The 20754-nt window shown below is 42.1% G+C and overlaps 1 protein-coding gene across 6 annotated transcripts in view; it reads left to right on the forward strand.

The window, feature by feature from the left end:
• ITPR1 (inositol 1,4,5-trisphosphate receptor type 1) overlaps positions 1-20754 on the forward strand; it is a 318999-nt gene that overhangs the window by 117527 nt on the left and 180718 nt on the right. For 5 of the 6 annotated variants that reach the window (XM_027121458.1, XM_027121453.1, XM_027121455.1 and 2 more), the window contains 7 exons: positions 8169-8255; positions 10253-10411; positions 12582-12680; positions 13818-13901; positions 13999-14145; positions 18208-18303; positions 19975-20019. In XM_027121458.1, the coding sequence (XP_026977259.1) occupies positions 8169-8255; positions 10253-10411; positions 12582-12680; positions 13818-13901; positions 13999-14145; positions 18208-18303; positions 19975-20019 (717 nt within the window). The remainder of the gene's footprint in view (positions 1-8168; positions 8256-10252; positions 10412-12581; positions 12681-13817; positions 13902-13998; positions 14146-18207; positions 18304-19974; positions 20020-20754) is intronic. The other variant, XM_027121454.1, reaches the window with a different exon arrangement.

Raw genomic sequence — 20754 nt, forward strand, 5'->3', positions numbered from 1 at the left:
ATAAAAAGCACATGAACAATGCCTGGCATGTGATAAGTGCTCAGAAAATTTTAGCTTTTATCATTGTATTTATCTTGTCTATTACTTGGCATATAAAAGAGATGCTCATTCTACTGCTGATGTGCTCTGTGACCATAAGCAAATTTTTGAGCCTTTCTGAGCCTGTTTTTCCATCTGTCAAATGATGCTATAATTCTTCTAGTGTCGAGATGATATAATTCTTCTGTGAGGCTAATCTGTGTGGAATTTCTTTGAGATGTGGCGAAGAAAGACATGACGTATATCCAGGGTGGTATTGAAATTGCATACCGTTCCCCATCTCCCTGTTCTGCTTTATTTTTCTCCACATCACTTATCGTGATCATTCTAATTTATTTATCAGCTCTCTACCCCCACTAGAATGTAAACTACTCAAAGGCAGAAGTTTGTGTCAGGTGTGCTCGTTGCTGTCTCCCTCTTGCCCACAACATATGGTAGGCGCTCAAATATTTACTAACTTAATTTTTAAAAAAAGCTCTTTCTTGAGACTCAGTGATGGCAGCCGAGGATGTGGGGTATCTGTGAGCACATGGGGCTCACGCTTGCTCTCTTTGTGACTAATAAATGACAGAGTCACAGCCAGCTGCACTGGGTAAGGTAGGGCCCATGGAAGGGACTCCTTTATTCAGCACATACTATATTAGACAGGGGTGAGGGGCTCCAGGCATGATGAGAAGACCAGGTTCCTAACCTCCATGAGCTGATCCTCCAGTGTGAAGACACACAGGCACTCATGGCCCTTAAAATGAAATGCAGACTTTGTGCCTGCTGGACGCTGCTTTCCCTCTGAGGCTTCTGAACCAGCTAGACTTGCTCTGTGTCCTTTCGTTTTATTTTTTTGAGCACCACAGACTCCTAACAGTCTCACGAGCTTAGCGCTTGCAATTTGTCCTGTTGAGAACAGTCTTCTCCTGACTTTGCCTAAGCTAAGACCTCTGCCTCCTTCATCTCTCAGTTTAAGTCATCTCAGTGAGGTCTCTCCCCATCTCCTTATCTAAGCCATGTGTTCCTTGCTTTCCTCCGTCATAGCACCCTGTTTATATCTTTCTCTGCACTGATCAAAGTCTGCAGTTATATTTAAAAGTTCCCTTAATTAGCATCTGTCACTCAGTAGAGTGACGACACCACAAGATGAGGAGCAGTGCCTGTCTTGTTCACCACTGTATCCCCAGTGCATTGTAGTAGTGTCTGGCACATAGTAGGTGCTCAAGAAATAGTTCTTGAATGAATGAGTGAGCACTGTGCTAGGTGATGGTGATAAAACTGTGACAGCATCGTAACCCTCTGGGAGCTTAATAGCTAATTAAGAGTAAAGAGGTAGTGACACGACTGTAGCAAGTTCTATTATAGGGCAAACCACTGAGGCTGTGGGAGCACCTAGAAGGGGCAGTCAAATCCGCTTTTGAGTTTAAGGATGGGTGATATGGTAGTCAGGGAGGGCTTTCTGGAGGAAGAGGAGGTGACAGGTAAGCCTCAGAGTGAGGCATCTGTGGGAGTAAGAGGGTAGGAGAGAAAAAGAAAACAACAGAAGCAAAGAGATTGCTTTGAAGGCTTCTGGGATTGCATCATTATTTTAATGGTTTTAGGGCAGATATTCTCAACCTCAGCAGACCCATTGCTCCCTCTGAATAGCAAATATTATGTAACTATAAATATAAATAGGAAATAAAATCTGTAAATAATATAATCTCCCAAGATATCAAAGTTTTGAAACTGAATTATAAAGGCAAAATAAAGGGAAAGTAATAAATTTTATAATTGCACAGTCACTCTAGAGGACATAAGGAAATAAATGCTTTTACCTATTTCTATAGACCCCGTGAATGAGGCAGCTGAAGACTGTGGCCAATGTAGGTTTATAGTACTGGTGACCCAGAAAGCATGTTTTCCATAATGTGGTGTTCCAAAATGGTCAGCTGCTCTTGGTAATGTTACTAAGAATGCAAGGTACACGCTTCTCTTTATTAAATAACACCCTCAGTTTTGGAAAAGGTGTTAATAATATTATTAATTGAACCATGCAGATCCATGCTTTGTGTTCATGTGTAAAGTGGAGTTAAGGGTTTGGCTCAGAAGTTGCAGCTTTTTAAGCCGTGTGACTGTCCACCGGAATACCAAATTGTGTGGGAGGAACGATGCTTCTTCCTTGCACAGGACTGTGCTATACATTTCAGGGCATCCAGCATCCCTGGCTCTTGTCCGTGAAGTATGAGTAGCGATCCCCTCCTTCCCCAATCACTGTGAGGATCCAGGACGCCCCCGAAGTCTGTACTGGGAGCATGGGAATCGAGTTAAATGGGTAGGAAAGGTTGCTCAATTCTGCACGTCTCTTGGGAGAGCCATTTAGCACGTACGCCTGTGGGGTCATCTTGGTGGAAGGAGTGTGGCCTTAGCAGTCCTGCGGCCCCTTTTCTCGGATGAAATTGATTCTGTCCACTGAGGTATTCTTAGTCCGTCTCAAACCCTTTCTTCTCCTACGCGCTTTACAGCTGTAGTTGTAAATTCAGATTCCTCATGGCCAAGCAGGAAGCCAGTTGGAACCAAGAGGCCTTGGTGGGCTGGGTTGCTATGGGGCGTGTGCCTGTGTGCGGGTCTGGGGGGCAGCTCCGCTCCCCTGCCATTGCTGCGTGGGAAGGTGGGCCAGGAACTGCCGCCACATCTTCTGCTTCTTCAAGAGAAGCTAAAATCCGTGCTTTGATGTGTCATCTCTCAGTTTTTAAAAAATGTTGGCAGCTACTTCCCTTAAAGTTTAAAACGTAACACTCAACACCAGTACAGGAATGGCTCAGCAGGATGGCGTCCTCTGGCCAACTGTTCTCAGCCTGTGATACGTGTGTTGTTTCATCAGCAGTTCCTTTTCCCGCCCCTTCCCACAAATGAACCATGAAAAAGCCACAGAGTTGAAAAAGGCGATCCTAAAGGTGACCAAGAACTTTGAACTCCTTACTAAAATAAACAATAAATTCTCTCTTTCATGCTGTTTCTGTTTTAAATAAATTTTAAAAGGAAACCAGCACTGTCTCCTGATTCAGGATCCCTGACATGACTTGCAGGTCTTGGCTGTTAACTTTGTGCAGTTCCTGCTTTCCTGCTTGGCTGGACCTTTCTTTCCCCCTCTTGTGTCTGAAAGTCATGCACATGTTCTAGTGCCGTCATTAAAATGTTGTATTTTGGGCAGCCGCTTGCCTTTGGGGGCGGACGGCCAGTCTCCAGTGGGTTTTCATTTTTATTTTTGTCAGCTACTGTGGAGCACCCCAATCAAAGGTCAGATTATTTTAAATTAATGCCATTTAAGGAATTAGTCGTCTAGACCAGTTGACTTCCTTTTGACTAGGATAAGCAACATGCCACCAACTCCCTGAAGGACCATGACATCTAGTGGCTGGTTGCTATGTGTGTCTGTTCGTTCTGAGAGAATAACTGGGTTCTAACTCCCCTGGTCGTGATTTCCCAAGACTCTTGGCAGAATGAGGTTCCGCCATCTGCAAATCACATAATTTGTTCTACAGCCCTCGACTGCCGTTTCCTGACAGCATTTTTACCTGTTACCTTGAAACAGCACCTACATTGTTTTGGTTCTGAGAAATGGTCCATTACCTTAAGCCGTAGCTTCTACAAGCTAGGAGGAACCAGAGGAGTGAGGAGTCTTTATTGCCATCTGAAGCCTGGGTCCTGCCTTGCTTGTTTTCAGAAGCCTTAATATTTATGTTAGATACTTCAGAGCTTGTTGACCTTAAATAAGGTTCCCCATTGTTCCAGTGACGTCTCTGTAGTAATTTAATAATGGTTTCTCCATTTCTGAAATAAAATAACAGGTGACTGTGATGGGGTTGACCTTGATGTTGCTTAGGGAACATTGTAATGTCTGTGGTGATTCATGGTGGTAGAGACCATAGCATAGAGCGTGATTTCTCCCTTAGAAATTCAGAACTGTCCGCAGCCCATTGTGTAAGGGAAAAGAGCAAGAGGTACTTAAATTATTGGGATTTTTAAATATTGAAAAGATAACACATTTAAGATGGCTTTTTAAAAATCTAGGCTTCTTGCCACAGAGGTACGATGAAGGTGTTTCTGAAGTGAGTATTGTAGGAAGAAGTGAGCTCCAAAGTATACATGAGTAAGAAAAGGAAAAAAAAGAATGATCTCTAAACCTTAATCCTCAAAGATAATCTCGGTGTGTGCCCCAGTCTCCCATCCCCTATTTTATTCCTTTATCTCTATATTTTAAAGTATTAAAGGGGGCATGCCATCTCACTTTCTTCCTTTTTTTTTTTTTTTTTTGGCGGTGCCGCGCGGCATGTGAGATCTTAGTTCCCTGGCCAGGGATTGAACCCATGCCCCTTGCACTGGAAGCGTGGAGTCTGAACCACTGGGCCGCCAGGGAAGTCCTTCACTTCTCTTTCTTTCACCTGCTTTTTTTCCCACTTAATATGTCATGAATAAATAGGTAGCTCTGTATTTTTAATGGCTACTTGATTACTCCATGATATAGCAGTACTGTAATTTTAGACAGCCAATCCCTATGGGGGGAGGACGTATTTAGGATTCTGACAGTTTTTGCCATTCCCCCCAAAAATAAATGATGGTTATGGCCTTGCGCACATGCCAGATTATCTTAGAGAAACTCCTAGAAATGGGATTGCTAAATCAAAGTTATGCACGTTGAACAACTTTTTGGTAGATATTGCTGGATTATTCTTCAGAAAGGTTATACAAATTCACTGTCTTTTTTTTTTTTTTTGCGGTACTCGGGCCTCTCACTGTTGCGGCCTCTCCCATTGCGGAGCACAGGCTCCGGACGCGCAGGCTCAGCGGCCATGGCTCACGGGCCCAGCCGCTCCGCGGCATGTGAGATCTTCCCGGACCGGGGCACGAACCCGTGTCCCCTGCATCGGCAGGCAGACTCTCAACCACTGCGCCACCAGGGAAGCCCCAAATTCACTGTCCTACAGTGTGGGCTCCTCTTTAGAATATACTTGAGGGATTTAATAGACCAGATTTAATTTTTTCAAGGGTGAAAGCAGCCTTGATCAGTGGGCCCAGGTATTGTCTGTACTGTCCTTCCTTTTTTTAAATTTTATTTTTTTAAATTAATTTTTTATTGGAGTATAGTTGATTTAAAATGTGTTAGTTTTACTTCCTTTTTAATCAACCTTTTGAACTAAAAATCATGATGAATTTTCTTTTTTCTGAAAGCCCAATTATATGTCAGTTATATCAGTAAAACTGGGGGAAGGGAACAAATTTGGTTTTGTGGAGGAGTTATCTAAAGACTGATTTGTGAACTCAAATGAACACATATATAGTATTTGTACACTTAGTAAAAAGTGAAGTGAGTGGGAGAATTTTCTCCTTAAACAAAGAGTGCGTATAGGAAAAGTGAATTCTTAGAATGGTCCGTAAGCTTAATGCATGGAATGTTTGTTTAGTAGTTATATGTAGGCTTGGTCATCATTAAACCTTTTAATGGAGTTTTCAGATGTGATATTTGATATTCTTAGATATTTATTCTCCAGTTGTGTATTTTCTGTTCTAATTTTATCTTTTGTATGTTTGTACACGAATGACCTTTAATCTTTAGAGCTGCTGGTGTTTAATTAGTCTTAACTACGAAATATGTGTCTTCTTGGTGACTAAGCTGACATTTCCTTTTAGATATGCCAGTGACCACTGGATTACCACCTGTGTACTTAGTCTGAGCGTAGGTAGGAACTTAATATTTTAGATGAATATTTCTTAGATTGAAGCCACTGGAAATTCTTGAGAGTAAGAGGAATACCCATGAGAATTTTCCCTCTTAAACAGGAGCCCTTATATCATTTAAGTTCAAGAAACACTACTTCATAATTTTCTCAAGGTGAATCCTTTTGGTGTGGTGTTTCGAGCAGAGAAAATTTGTATTTGTTTGTTGGAAAATGTTGTTTTATTTTACTGAATTCCTTGATTCCCCCCGCTTTGACATTTTTTTGCTTTCTCAACTTTCCTGTCCTTATTAGCTGAGAACTGCTTAGCAGAAAGAATAAGTGGCTCTCTGCAAAGTATAAACCTGCCTTCCAAGTGGATTCAGTCCAGTGTATTTTTTTTTTAAAAAAACTACCTGCAGAACCTGTGGGTACTGTAGAGCTCTTTGGATAGGGTACAGCTCAGGCATGAAAATAGGGAGAACGGAGGTGGGCGGAGGGGATGGGAAGGTGTTTATGGAGGGGAAGAGAGAGTTGGGGAGAGCCATGCCTAGGGCGGTTTGGATGCCAAGGATTGCCATGGTGTCTGCGCTGGTATTATTTCTGGATGTGTCTTGAACCCAGTGGATATTACCTTTTTGTAACTGAGAATAGCAGACTGGTAACTAATTCCGAAACAGAAAGAGGGAAGCCTCTGAATAGACCATTGTTTTAAAGGGTTGAGACATATGCTACAAACTTGCAGTCAGCCACACAAACTTAGGCAAATCCTTACCCTCCTATAAATGTAGTTTCTTTTTAGTTTAGGGTTGCTTCCTGCAGCTTATTTTTCTCAAAAGATGTTCCTTCCTAAAAATACCTATACTCCAGGTAGAGGTGGAGCGAATGCTGAATTAGAAGGAAACTTAAAGATTCTTCACCCACCCACCTTAGTTCACCTTTTGAAATTTTCATTAGAACGTTTCTTAGTTACATAAACTTGTGTATAACATTGGTTAAAATTTATTGAATGCCTATTTTGTGTCTGGTATGCATTTTCTGTAATGTCTATGATTAGGGAGAAAAAAGGCTTGTATTGTCCTCATTTTGTGGATGAGAATGCTGAGTGAGGCTTGGTGAGATTAAACGACCTGGCCAAGATGATAAAGCTGGTCTGTGGTGGAACCAAGACCAAGTCCAGAAGGGTTGTGTGGAAACGCGGACGTGCTCCCTGGGAAAGAAGCCCATTAACCCACTGGCATCTGGTAGCATCTTGCCTCAAGGCAAGGGGAGACTCTACGAAGAGAACGTTGGAAGCAATTCCGAAGTACATCATTGGTCATCATCATGCTTCTGTCACCCATCAGATTAGATGCCGTATTTCTTCCGTTATTTTTCTTTTGTTTTACTTAGTCTGGGTTTGGGAATCAGAGATTGGAACGGCAGTTTAATTGCCTAGGATGAAACTAGTTCCCCTTGAGTGTGGTTATAATATGCTAACAGACTTGCAGAGCTACACAGGTGAACGAAGGAAAAATGACTGTGCGGGTTGGTGGCCTTGGCAAACTGTTATGGGAACCCTCTATTTGGTTTTACCCTGTTCCCTGGCCTGCCGGAGCTGCACTAGTAATATCTCCAGCCTCATTTGTGAATGTGTAAATCTGGAGTTAACCCAAATATGGGTTTGGGGATTATCTCTTACTTACTTAATAGATGTGTAATTTTTTAAAAATGACATTATTAAGCAAAATTTCAAATATACACAGTAGTAGAGAAAACAGTGCTCCTTTTGTACCCACTCAACTAGCTATGCAGTGTCGACCAAACTTTTTCATCTCTCTGAGTCTGTTTCTTCTTTATGAAATTGAGATAATGATCTTCTCCTCAGGGAACTACTGTGAAAACTAAATAAATTATAATTGGTATGTAACAATAATAACTAACACTCCATGAATGCCACAATGATGAGATACCGTGCTGTGTGATTCCTGTGAGGTGAAGGTACTATTTTTATTTTCATTTTACAAAAGAGGAAACCGAGGATTGCAAAGATGTTAACTAACACATTCCAGGTCACAAAACCAGTATTTAAATGCTGTTTTATTTTACTCCAAAGCTATAAAGAAGACCTGTACAAATCATAAAAGGGCTATGCAAATTCCCTTCCAACCCTACCCTATTTTCTTTAAAAATACATAAGCTTGTGACTTAGTCTCACCCTAACCAGATGTCCATGAATTCCTTAAAAAATGAATACATGTTTGAAAAACCAAGAAGGCCAGCAAACAAGGCATAGTGGGTTGGTTTCTTGAACCCCTTGCTCACTGCACTTAGCCTCAGAGTGTACTTAGGTATTTGCTTATTTTTGTGGTTCTTGTATGAACTGGCTATATTGCTTTTGCCTTGCGGCAGAGAAATATATAACCCATTGTTTCCTCTTTGTGACCAATCTTCCTCCTCTATGTACAGCATGCCGCAGACTTGGAAAAGAAGCAGAATGAGACAGAAAACAGGAAATTGCTGGGGACCGTGATCCAGTATGGCAATGTAATCCAGGTGGGTCAAAGCCGCTGTTCTGTCGTGGAGCTGAAGCTTTACAAAGAGTGAATCGAAAAACAAGCACACGAAACCCGGTTTGGACAGATAGGACTCTGTGGACACAGCCAGTTTATTGCAAAAGGTCTAGCATTTCTTGTGATGTGGGCTGGACTCTTGGGCTTTTAGTTGGTTCTCTCTCAGTGCAAGGGTCCACTTCTCTCCCCTATACTGTTAATTTAAAATCTGTCCACATTTTTTAGATGGGAGGCTCCCTGTCTGAAGAGGAGCCTGGCTGTTGCGCTTTTGCCTAACTTGCATTGCTTGAAAGTTCTTCATGTTTGGTAAAAATTGGTTCAAGAGCTGGTCACCAGAAGTAAGAAGAGCAATTCTGTACCTTCAGGTAGAACATTTGATGATAGGTCTCATGTCTTACCTCACGGGTTGTGAGGTTTACTTGTTTGTATCTGGTACCTTCAAATTTGACAGGATAAAACACAATTTAAGAAACAGCTACAGCAGGTTTTGCTAAAAAAAAAAAAAAAAAATCCACCTAGGTCTATCCTTGCAGAAAACTGTGTGAAGAAGTCCAGTGCCAAATGTGGCTTTTTTTTAAACCATTTTTAAAAATGGAAGTATAGTTAACTTACAGTGTTGTGTTAGTTTCAGGTATATAGCAAAGTGGTTCGGTTATACATATGTGCATATATCTATTCTTTTCCATATGTTTTGCATTATAGGTTATTACAAGATATTGAATATAGTTCCCTGTGCTATACCGTAGGTCCTTGTTGTTCATCTATTTTATATATAGAATAGTGTGTATGCGTTAATCCCAAACTCCTAATTTGTCTCTCTTTACTAATACTAATATTAACTTTACAAATGACAAACGAGTTCCTTCCCACTTGTTTTCCTGTTAGGTATTGGGCAAGAATTCTTGCCATGGTTCAGCTGGCTTACTAGCAGAATGGGAATAATAATGGTATGTGCGGCCTAGGATGATTGAGAGGTACCTGTCACAGAGTGTGCTGTGAATACTTATGACCTAATATTTCTTATTTTCCCAGCCTAGATCTTGAGGATCACCTGTAGGTAATGCCAGGTTATAAGCCAGCTAAGTCCAGCCCTTGGAGAGGTGCATGGAAGATCAGAGGTACTACTCATCAGAGTACCACGGAAGCTTGGGAAGGCATTGCCTTATGTGTCATGGCCAGGGGATGTCAGGGACTCACAGATCAGACAAGAAGATTTGTGGGCCTCCTAGGAGTGTTCTAGAAACTGTATCTGTTAAGCTGAAAAGGGAGATACTGGCAGTTGGAGGTGGTGTCCCATGCTAGTCTTACCATTTCTCCAGGGATTGGACGGTCTTTCCTATTCCCCTCCATCTTCTCTTACAGCCTGTTGAGTTGGGAAGCCTTGGTCAGCTCTTCCTGGTCTAGACTTACTATGAGACGTTTCGCATCTAGATCTTCCATCTTTCCATCCCCTTCGTGTAACGGTTACACAAGAATTAAGAATAGAGTGCTTAGAAATTCAAGGTGGAAATCCATAGCAGCCGTGTTTTTCCAAGTGAATTGACAGTCCCCTAATGGGGTCACTTCTTAAATTGAACTGTTTCTCTTGTTCAAAAGTGCCTTTCCTTAGCTCCACCTTCATGTCAGGGCATATTCAGACTGCAGTTCTTTAGTCCCTTTACCTGGGGTTAGACCCCTTGCTGCTAACCAATGGCAGAGTGATGTTCCTAGCTGATGGTGCACTTGACCTGAGCGACACCCATCTTGTCCAGGGCTGTGTTGGGGGGAAAAAATGTCTTCTCCTCTTCCTTCTACTTCTGCTCCCTTTGGTCTTCCTTCTTTTCTAATCATTCCCTGCCTTAACCACTTCTGTGGTTCTCTAACTTCACAGGTGGCTCAGTGGTGGGAGGAGTGTTTGATACATATCTTGTATGACTGAGAGAGAAATGTAGAGATTCGGGGACGTGCTGACACTCACCTTATTCTCTTGGTGGTTTTCAGCTCTTGCATTTGAAAAGTAATAAATACCTAACAGTGAATAAGAGGCTTCCAGCTCTGCTGGAGAAGAATGCCATGAGAGTAACGTTGGACGAGGCTGGCAACGAAGGGTCCTGGTTTTACATTCAGCCATTCTACAAGCTGCGATCCATCGGAGACAGTGTAAGTGCACATGCCCAGCCCAGGGCGTGCTCCTTGCCAGGCCTCCAACCATAACTGTACACTAGAGTCAACTAAGAGAAATTTAAAGTTGGAGCCAGAGGCTTATCCCGTATGAGGAGAAGGAAATCACCATGGAAACCAGTGTTTGGGAAACAGGGAAGTTTGGAGAGCAATGTGACCTAAATACAGTAGCTCTGTTTTTTTCCTACTGGGCTTCTGAAAAAAATCATATGAGGAGCCCATTACTTGAGTAACTTTACCACAAAAGCAGCTATCATGTATGAGTGTCCTGGGGAGTGTCCCTGTCCTTCTAGATCAGTAGTGGAAAAGAAATGGTTCTCTATTGCGGAAATAAAGTTAGGACAGAAGGATGGAAAGGAAGTAGATCAGGGAAGGAGAGTGGATTTTAGGATTATCCTCAGTTGCTCTTGATAACTCTGCAGGCTCTTGCTTCCATTTCAATGACTGTGGTTGGTCCCGAGCTGGCTCCTCTCCTGAGGGGTGATTAAGTTATAAAGCCCCAGAAATCCTTTCCAGGGTGACTTAGAACAGTTCTGATACTTATTAGCTACGTTAGTAAGTCATTATGTGGGCATATACTTAACAGTGACTATGTTTCAATGCTATCAGCTGCATTTCCAACCTCATTAAGATTCTGAAATAGTTGTTTTCCACCAAAAAGAAATATGTATTTAAACAGTGTGAAATCTTGTCAAAAAGCTTAACTTGCCTTCACCTGAAACTGGGTTTTCCCATTTTTTAATATTTAAGTATACAAGCTTTGGGTCGTTTAAATATGTTTCAGTTTATATGTTTGTGTGCATATTAAAGTCTGTACAATATACGTGAAGCCTCTAGTACGTGAGCAGCCCCCTCGCAGCGGGTGTACAGTGCATAGTGATCATCAACTGAGTATAGAAGAGTAAGTCCAGTAAAGCTTAGGTTTCACCTAAAGGGTTGGGTTTTTTGACATATTTAACTTGCGTATATTTTGAGTTAGAGAAAATTTAGTTGTATGTGTTCCCCAAATGTATCAAACTGAGAATAGGTGTGTTTTACACCTTAGGAAACCATCCTTTCTATTCTTCTTCCTTCCACTCCCATAATAAAAGACAAGGGTGCTTTGCTCTGAACTTCATGTTTGCAAGTCCTTTGCTTTCCTGTCCTTTAAGCTTACCTGTTTAGCTGTGCCCTAGTTGAGAAAGTAAGATGGACTTGAATACTTGTAGAAGAGTGTCTTTCAAAGGACAGGTATTCATCTACTCATGGGCCAAGAGATCAATTTAGTAGCTTGGGACACTCATTTTAGAAAGTGGAATAGAATAGGCAGTATCAAGCTGTGTTAAACATAATGGGGATAAGATTGTTTGGGGGGGTGACTTTTTTTTTTAGATAAATAGAGATCTCTATATCTTTCTATATATACATGCATATATGTATATACACATACATACATATACACATATAGCCACATAAACTCTTCATGTATGACTGAGTCATAATAGAAAACGTATTTCTTAATACGACTTTTCAAAAAAGTATAAAAGCCTTTGCTTTAGAAATATAAATTTATAGCTTTATTCTTTCAAAGATAAAGACTTACTTCAGGCAATAATCTGCTTCTACTCCTAAAATTTAGTTAGAGCTTATTTGTACAAGTGCCTTAACTGAAGCTAACGAAGATATGATTTTTTTCTTCCTGCTCTGACTGACTTGGAGATCGCCTTTGGATAATCATTGACAATTGTGGGCAAAAATTTACCCTTAGGCTTGTGAACATCACCTCTTCCTGGTCAGGGTCAGGCTTTGGGGTTTTAAAATCTTTTTTTAATTTTTATTTTTTTTGAAATTCCATTCTTTATATATTTTAAAATTTTTATTTTATATTGGAGTATAATTGATTAACAATGATGTGTTAGTTACAGGTGTATAGCAAAGTGATTTAGTTATACCCATACAAGTATCCATTCTTTTCCCAGTTCTTTTCCCGTTTAGGTAATGATAGAATATTGAGCTGAGTTAATTGTGCATTTGTGCTGTATCATTCTACTTGCTGGAAGCTGGGCCGCCTTCTATGCAGGCTCTTACAGCTCCTGCCAGAACTAGCCACTGGTCAGTCTGCAGTCCTGACCTGTTTTGTGAAATGCTCTATTGGTCCTTTCCTTTCCAGGTGGTCATAGGTGACAAGGTTGTTCTGAACCCCGTGAATGCTGGCCAGCCCTTACATGCCAGCAGTCATCAGCTGGTGGATAACCCAGGCTGCAACGAGGTAAGGGAAATAAAGTTATGGCTTGTGGGCAGGCATATGCTGCAGGAGCAAACCTTCCTGGGGCCAGAGCATGTGCGTGCTCACAGCGACTTGAGTAGTGACTCGGGGCAGTGTACCCATTCTGCAGGGGAACAAACTGAGAGCCAGGCCTGCCGCATGAGGTTATATAAGCCTGTTCATTGGGTGGGGGCTGATGTCACCTGAGGGCTCAGTTTGCTAAGCTTTGTATCCCTGGGGGATTGTTTTCTAATTTCTTTAAGGAGAGAAGGGCCCCCTTTACCAAGTGTTTTTGGCCAGAGGGGTACCCTTTTCTAATTGGTCTCTCTAAAGAGTGTGTCTTGTGCTAATTCATAAGAAGGGGACACTGCTGGCCATCGGCAGCCCTGTGAGAGTGACATCTTCCTTTTGGCAGTACATCTACTTAACTTAATTGGCAATTTTAGGACACAAGGGCAATAACTTGATGGTGACATAAATGTTTGCCTAATGTTTGTTTGGAGGACACAAGCTCTGGAAACAGACAGATACGGATTCAAATCCTGAATCTGCCCTTCCCTACCTCTGTGACTGTGGGTTCATTATCCAGTCTCCCTGGGCATCAGTTTTCCTACCTCTGAAATGGGCATGATGGTTATTGCTATTTTTAGGGTGTTGCTGAGGATAAAATATATTAGTGAATGTTAGCCCAGTGCCTGGCATATATTTCGTTTACAAACAATGGCTATATCATTAACATTTTAGGATGTATACGTTGGACTTTTTTTTTTTTTTTTTTTGCCTTTGTAGCTCATCTCATTTTATACATACTTGTTTTCACTGGGCCTTTACGTCTGGCTATAGTACAAGAGACTTGGGGGAAAAAAAAGAAGAAGAAGATATCATTCCAGGGGGGCAGGAAGCTTGGTTCTGTTAGCCGGAGTTGCAGCATACATACTGACTGGTACAAATGAACCATTTATTACCAAAGACTTCTATCAGGCCAACTGAGTTTGCAAGTTCTATGATCTTCATGATGTCAGTCTTTAGGCTTGGAGGGCTGAAGCACAGCCTTGCTTCTTGGGCAGAAATAAGGCATTTGGGCACAGGAAACCACAGTTGTTGAGGGGTATGTGAAATAATAACTAATTTGTTTTCTAGGTCAATTCCGTCAACTGCAATACCAGCTGGAAAATAGTCCTTTTCATGAAATGGAGTGATAACAAAGATGACATATTAAAGGGGGTAAGTTTGATACGTTACAGGCTGGGCAGCACTTGGGTCCTCTTTGGTTCTCTTTTTAAATGCGTTTTCCTTCATTCCTCCGTGTGTTGACTTTTAGGGTGACGTGGTGAGGCTGTTCCACGCCGAGCAGGAGAAGTTTCTCACCTGTGACGAGCACAGGAAGAAGCAGCATGTCTTCCTGAGAACTACCGGCCGGCAGTCAGCCACGTCTGCCACTAGTTCCAAAGCCCTGTGGGAGGTGGAGGTAAGGGATGGGGTGGGGCGGGCAGGGCGAAAGGATTCATGGATTTATAGGAATAAGTCACATCCAGGTACTTACATCCACCTTGTTCCAAAAACAATGGATGACTTGGGATGACTTAGAGAAACAAACACATCACGCCGTATCTGAAGGATGCCAGATGTTCCTGTGGAGGAAAAGAATAGCTACCTCGGAAGCCAAGTCCCAACTGAAGTTAGAAATTTCTTTCTCTGGGTCATCTGATCATCTCTTCCTTCTGTGTTTCTTTCTTTCCCTTGCTCAGTTACCTATCACAGCAGTATGTAATCAAGTGCCTAACCCATCACAACGCGTAGGTGACTGCACATTGGCGATAGGATGGAAAGACACTGGATGGTGAAGTATCTACACCTCCAAAGCACAAAGAGGCACATTCCCTGTCCTCTGGATGTGTAGATGAGGGAGGGCAAGGGATCAAGGGAGACTCCTGAAGGAGGTAGCATCCGAGCTGGTGCTGACGGGATGACCTATATTTCAGACGGAAGGGATGAATGGAGTAAGTCACTTCCTATAAGATACTAACGTGGAATTGGAAATGTGAGGCAACCTTGGGTTAGAACTCAGTAACCTCATTTGATGAGGAACAGAGGATAGTCATGCGAAATAAGACAGAAACTGTTTTAGGAGACCAGATCCTGAAGGGCGATATATCCGGGCTGTAGGGACTTGGAACTTAATTCATAAACGAAAAAAGTATTAGAAATGTCAGAACCCTACGAAGTCACCGTGACTGACTTTAGAACCTTAAAAGCAAGTACCATGTCTTCTTCACTCCCAAACTGATTGAAATGAATTAAACGTGTCAACCTTTTGGGGAGAGTTTTTGCAGTATGGACTCACTTAACCCAGAAGTCCACTGTAGACCATCTTCTATATTTTATCGTCTGAGAAGCAACAGCTGTCTAATTTTTGCTCCCCCCCAAAACTGTTGCCTGCCAATTTTCCCTCTGAATACTCTAGGGAAACACTGAACGTCTTCCTTTTTTATTTTCTTCTTGAGGATTTTAGAAACTTAAGTGTCCCTTCCAAATAAAAGAAGGAAGGCAACACCATGTGTTTTATATTTCTGGTCATGATTTAGGGTTTTCATTATATGTCTTCACCTCATTGCCAGTCAGTTTTACATATCGTCATAACTTTTTACACGTGATGTTAGAACCTTACGATAGTATACAGTTGAATCTTGAACAACACGGGTGTTAGGGGCACTGACCCTCCACATGGTTAAAAATCCACGTATAACTAATAGTTAGCCCTCGGTGTTCGTGGTTCCTCTGTATTCGTGGATTCATCCAACCATGTAGCACTGTAGTATTTAATATTGAAAAAAATCCACGTGTAAGTGGACCCTTATAGTTCAAAGTCGTGTTATTCAAGGGTCAGCTGCACTTCTGTTTCTCCCTTCCTGTCCTTTGTGGTGATAGTCTCTTGCATTTTATTCTATATATGCTATAAACTCCATAGTGCGTTTTTATTTTTTTTTGCCTTGTTTAAGGAGTCACTTGCATTTTAAAAACATGGAAAAACGAGAGGACAGGAGTCTTTTACCCACATAGTCATCATCTCCAGCTCTTCACTTTTTGGTGTAGATTTGAGTTTTCATCTGGAATCATTTTCCTTCAGCCTAAAGAACTCCCTTATCATTTCTGTAGTGCAGGTCTGCCACTGGCCAATTCTCTCAGCTCTCATTTGAAGACAAGAAAACAACTTTATATTTGTCCGTGAATATCTTTATTTCACCTTCATTTAAAAAGATCAGTTTATTTTTCGTTTTTGAAAATAACAGCCTCATTGAGATACAATTCATGTGTCACACAATTCAGAAATGTACAGTGTGTAGTTCTCAGTGGTTTTTAGTTGACCCAAAAGAATCCCTGAGCCATAGCAGTCACAGCTCATTTCTCTTCAGATTTGCCCCTCCCCACCTCTGGTAACTGGTCCACTTTCTATCTCTGTAGATTTGCCCGGGTTGAACATTTCATATAAATGGTATCCTACAATATGTGGTCCTTTGTACCTGACTTCTCTTACCTAGCATAAAGTTTTCAAAGTTTATCCATGTTGCCATGCGTATCTGTATTTCATTTCTTTTTATTGTCAAATAATATTCCACTGTATGGATATACCACATTTTATTTACTATTCATGGGCATTTGGATTGTTCCTGCTTTTTGGCTGTTGTGAATAATGCTGCTGTGAACATTCATGCACAAGTTTCTGTGAGGAGTTTCAGTTCTCTCAGGAGTGGAATTGTGGGTCATATGGTTACTTTGTTTAACTTTTTGAGGAAATGCCAGACTGTCTTGAAGGCACTATTGTATGTCCCCACCTGCAGTGTATTAAAGGTTCTCATTTCTCCATATGGCCTTCATTCATGAAAGATATTTTTGTTGAGTGTAGAATTTTACATAGACAGTTATTTCTTTTTGTACTTGAAGGCGTTCATCCATTGTTGTCTTGCACAGATTACTTTCTGATGTGAATTCAGTGGTTTTCTTTTGTTCCCTGCATATAGCGCCTCTTTTTTTCCCTAGCTACTGTAAAATTTTTTCTTTTTCTTTCTGGTTTACGTTAACCTCATTATGATGTGTCTTGATGCACGTGTGAGTGTGTGTATGTGTGTTTATCCTACTTTGAAACCACTGAGATTCTCAAAATGTGTGGGTATGTATCAAAATGGGAACATTTGGGGGTCACTGTTACGTATTTCTCTAGCCTCCACCAACCACATGGACACACTGGGTCATTCGATATTGTCTGACAGGCTGCATTTTCCTGATTCTTGCCTGTCCGCTGCATTATGACAATATGCTCAATGTTGTGATGCTCCTTTGTTGACGCTCTGGATCTGCTGCCTTCCTTTAAAGAGTATTGACTTTTGTTTTGCCAGACAAAGAAAGTTACTTGCAGATCACTTTGACCCTTCGGAGGTTTGTTTTAAAGCGTCATTAGGTCAAGTGTACTGTAGCATTTTTTTAGGGCTAGACTAGCCCAGCTGGTAAGGCGTGAGCCTTTTGATGTCGACACTGAATGCCCCAGGTGTTCAACCGGCCTCTCCTCTGGCTTGTTAGAATCAGAACACCTTCTAGTCCTGTGTGAACTCCTGGATCGTTGAGCTTACGACTACCCTCTCGTTTTCTATTTGGCCTTGTGGGGTCTCACCTTACACGTATGCCGCTTGGTATTTAGCCAAAGACTAAAGGAGGCCCTTGTGGAGATTTCTGGAAATTGTTTTCTGGGGAGCTCTGTATTCTGCTCTGACAGATTCCAGTCACCTCAGCCTCCTTAAGTTCTGATATCTCCTCACCTCAGTGAGACTGGTCTCCTCTGCTTGAATACCTCTTCTCGATGCCACTGTCCAGAGAGGGGACCTCCCAGCAGAAAGCTGGAGCAGTCGTGGAGATCACCCTGTGTCCCTGTCCTCAGAGATGACAGTTGTGCGCTCCCTGTCATCCAGCATCTGAACCCAGTTGTTTTGTATATCTTACATCTTCCTCAGTTTTCTCGTTGTCTATGGCATGTTCACGTATTGTGTGAGGTGCCTATTTATGGCAGCAACTCCCAGTGCCAGTTATTCCATCATGAGCAGAAGCTACGGTTACATTTATTTGTAGGCTGAATTGGCCCAGGCACTGTGAGTGTCCAGTTTCAAAGCTCAGGCGTGTGGATGTATTATAGTGCATGAGCGCATGGATAAATTGCTACAGTTTTCCATGAGATTCTTTTTTTGTTGCTTGTTTAGCCTTTTGTGGATGAAGTCCAGGATCTTAACTTCTTCCTTATGATTAAGGCAAATAATCCGAAAACCACTGAACTTTGTCTTACAACCGTTTCATGTTAATTAGGGGACTCTTTTTTCTTTGGAGAAACATTGCTTAACAATACATATGATACTTGTTACGCGTTTGTTGGAAGATAATGATTGTTTTCAGCTTAAATACGGCTCCTGCGCTATGACTTCTGGGTGGTGTCTCAGATTCAGCGTCGCCCTCATTTGGATTGACATTTCTTCCACTCCTGTTGCAGGTGGTCCAGCATGACCCGTGTCGGGGTGGAGCAGGATATTGGAACAGCCTCTTCCGTTTCAAGCATCTTGCTACAGGGCATTACTTAGCAGCAGAGGTAAGTGGCAGCCCCATAGTTTTTCTCTTTCAAGGATGATGTACTGCTCTTTCCTCACTTACCTATAGCCATTGAGTAGTTAGGGGCTGAGGGTAATGCTCCGTTACCTCGCTTTTCCTTCTGCTTTTCTGTTTCCTTCCACCTCATTTCCCTGCTTATAGACAAGAAGAGGCAAAAATCGTGAACACATTTTAGTATTTGACAGGGATTCTGATCAAGCTGTGGGGACAAGGTCAGTTAGAAAATAATGCTGTGGTGGGAATGTAATGTCCATCCTGGTGACTTTATTTAATAATACTGTGTTGTATACATTTGACTCTGAACGACGCGGGTTTGAACTCTGAACGGGTCCAGTTACCTGTGGATGTTTTTCAGTAGTAAACACTGCAGTGCTACGCGGTCTGTGGCTGGTTGAATCTGAGAATGCAGAACTGCAGGTGGGGAGCCGCAGGTTTGGAGGGCTAGCTATAAATTATACACGTGTTAACTCCCGCATCGTTCAAGGGTCAGCTGTATTCGACAGTGGCTAAGAGAATCGAGCTTAAAAAACATAATGCTAATCAGGGTTCTAGGATGATCTTTCCATTTTGCTCTTGTTTACTACTCTCACTGCATCTTATTTACCAATCCTGATCCTAACACGAATGACCAAGACTTGGCCGCAGTGAAACATGGTACGTAAAGCTGGAAGCATTAAAGCCCATAAAGAATTATGTCATTTTATACAGCCTGGTTACTCAGAGCTTTAGTAGAATAGACAGGGTCTTTTACTTACAGGAATGTAAAAAAATCAAGGCAATGTATTTTAAATGACCGTGAAGGGTTTTTGAGGAAAGGCAAGACTCAACACTGAAGGATGGGAGGAATTTCCCTTTTAGTTTTTGTATTAAATTAAGGAGCCGTGTTACTGTGTGACAGACGTTGAGTTTTACTCTGATCTGCTGGAAGATGTACGATGCATATTCATACCAGATTCTAGCCGTACATCAAGGGACACCTCCTGTCATCTGGTATCACTGGTGAGACTGCTCAGAGATTTTCAAGGTGATGCCTGGGTGTCAGTGTTGCTTCTGCAGCTGACCCCAAGGAAGGCTGAATCTAAATGTTCCAACCCCCCCGGGATGCCTGACACGTGTATGAACTGATGGTTTTGAAATATTGAAGAGCCGAAGATTAAGACTAAGTTGAAATTTGAAATGGAGCCATAGGAAATGATGGACCCAGCCCACCAGCTGTGAGAAACGTTGATTACATGGTTTGCCAAAGATCAATGGCGGTTGCATTATCTGTTATGTCCTGGGGCGAATGCAGTTCTTGCTGGAAGCCAGACATTTTTTTTTATTTCTAACTAGAAATAAGCAGGATTATCAATCACTGGGTACTGATCTTTTATTTATTTCAGGCTTTTAACTGTTGCTTTGCTAGTGGATTCTTTGTGTTCCTCTGTCTACATTTGAGAGCCATCTATTGGTGACTGGTAGATTGTTCCATGTGTGTTGTACTCATGTGACGTGTGTTGTGATTGTGGCATGCTGGTTTCGTGAACAGAGGGAAGGGAGAAGTTCTTAGCTGTCCAAAGATATTCGCAGGCCTTGAAGTCTCCTGCTAGCGGGGCCAAGTCCTTGAGAAAGCAATGGATGTTTTAATTTCCTAATGATTCTTTTTCATCAGGTAGACCCTGACTTTGAGGAAGAATGCCTGGAGTTTCAGCCCTCAGTAAGTATGGACAAGAGCCTTCTTGTCTTCGTCTGGTAGGGTGAGGACATGTGATCTGGAACCCCATGTACGAAACTGCCCCTGTGGTCACTGAGTGCTGGGGAAGGGGAGAGCTTACGCTGCCTTAACAGAGGATCTTGTTCTGTGCTTCCCTGGAGGGCAGTCATATCCCCTTGTGTCCTGGTTGGTCCAAGAGACTGTTGGTCATGATGCTCTTTCTGTGTGCTTAGTCAAGGGGTCTCCATCTCTAAGTTGCAGAAGTTCACGGTATCTCTTGGAATACTGCTAGGTTGGAGACGGCGATGGTTCCTGTAGAAGCCAGCCTTTTACACGCCAACGTCTCATTGCTGTTGACCTGAATCTATGACTCACTCGGATGTCTTCAAGGAATGAGTGTATAAGGTGGACACTGTCATTTAGAGTGTGGAGGTAGCACGTGAGGCATGACTGCTGATTAGACACTCAGTTGTCTAACCATCTGTCCTTTCTGCAAAGTCAGAAATAGACCTTATTGTGTGGTTTGGAATTTTAATGCCAGCTGGATCCTTCTTGGGAAGCCATATTGCCAATTAATGCTGATAGGGAGGCACTTGCGTTGGGGGTTCAGGTGTCCACAGTTACGGGTTGAAGAGGGAAGTGGTTGTGTTACAGGGAAATGATGGGTGTAAGTCATGCAGTTCTCTTGTGGAGTGCTTCATTCTGGTGTAGGATTAACAAAACAAAGACCCAAACGGT

This window comes from Aethalodelphis obliquidens, unplaced genomic scaffold (genome assembly GCF_003676395.1).
Source record: "Aethalodelphis obliquidens isolate GAN/ISIS:26980383/991018 unplaced genomic scaffold, ASM367639v1 scaffold22, whole genome shotgun sequence".
Lineage (NCBI taxonomy): Eukaryota > Metazoa > Chordata > Mammalia > Artiodactyla > Delphinidae > Aethalodelphis > Aethalodelphis obliquidens.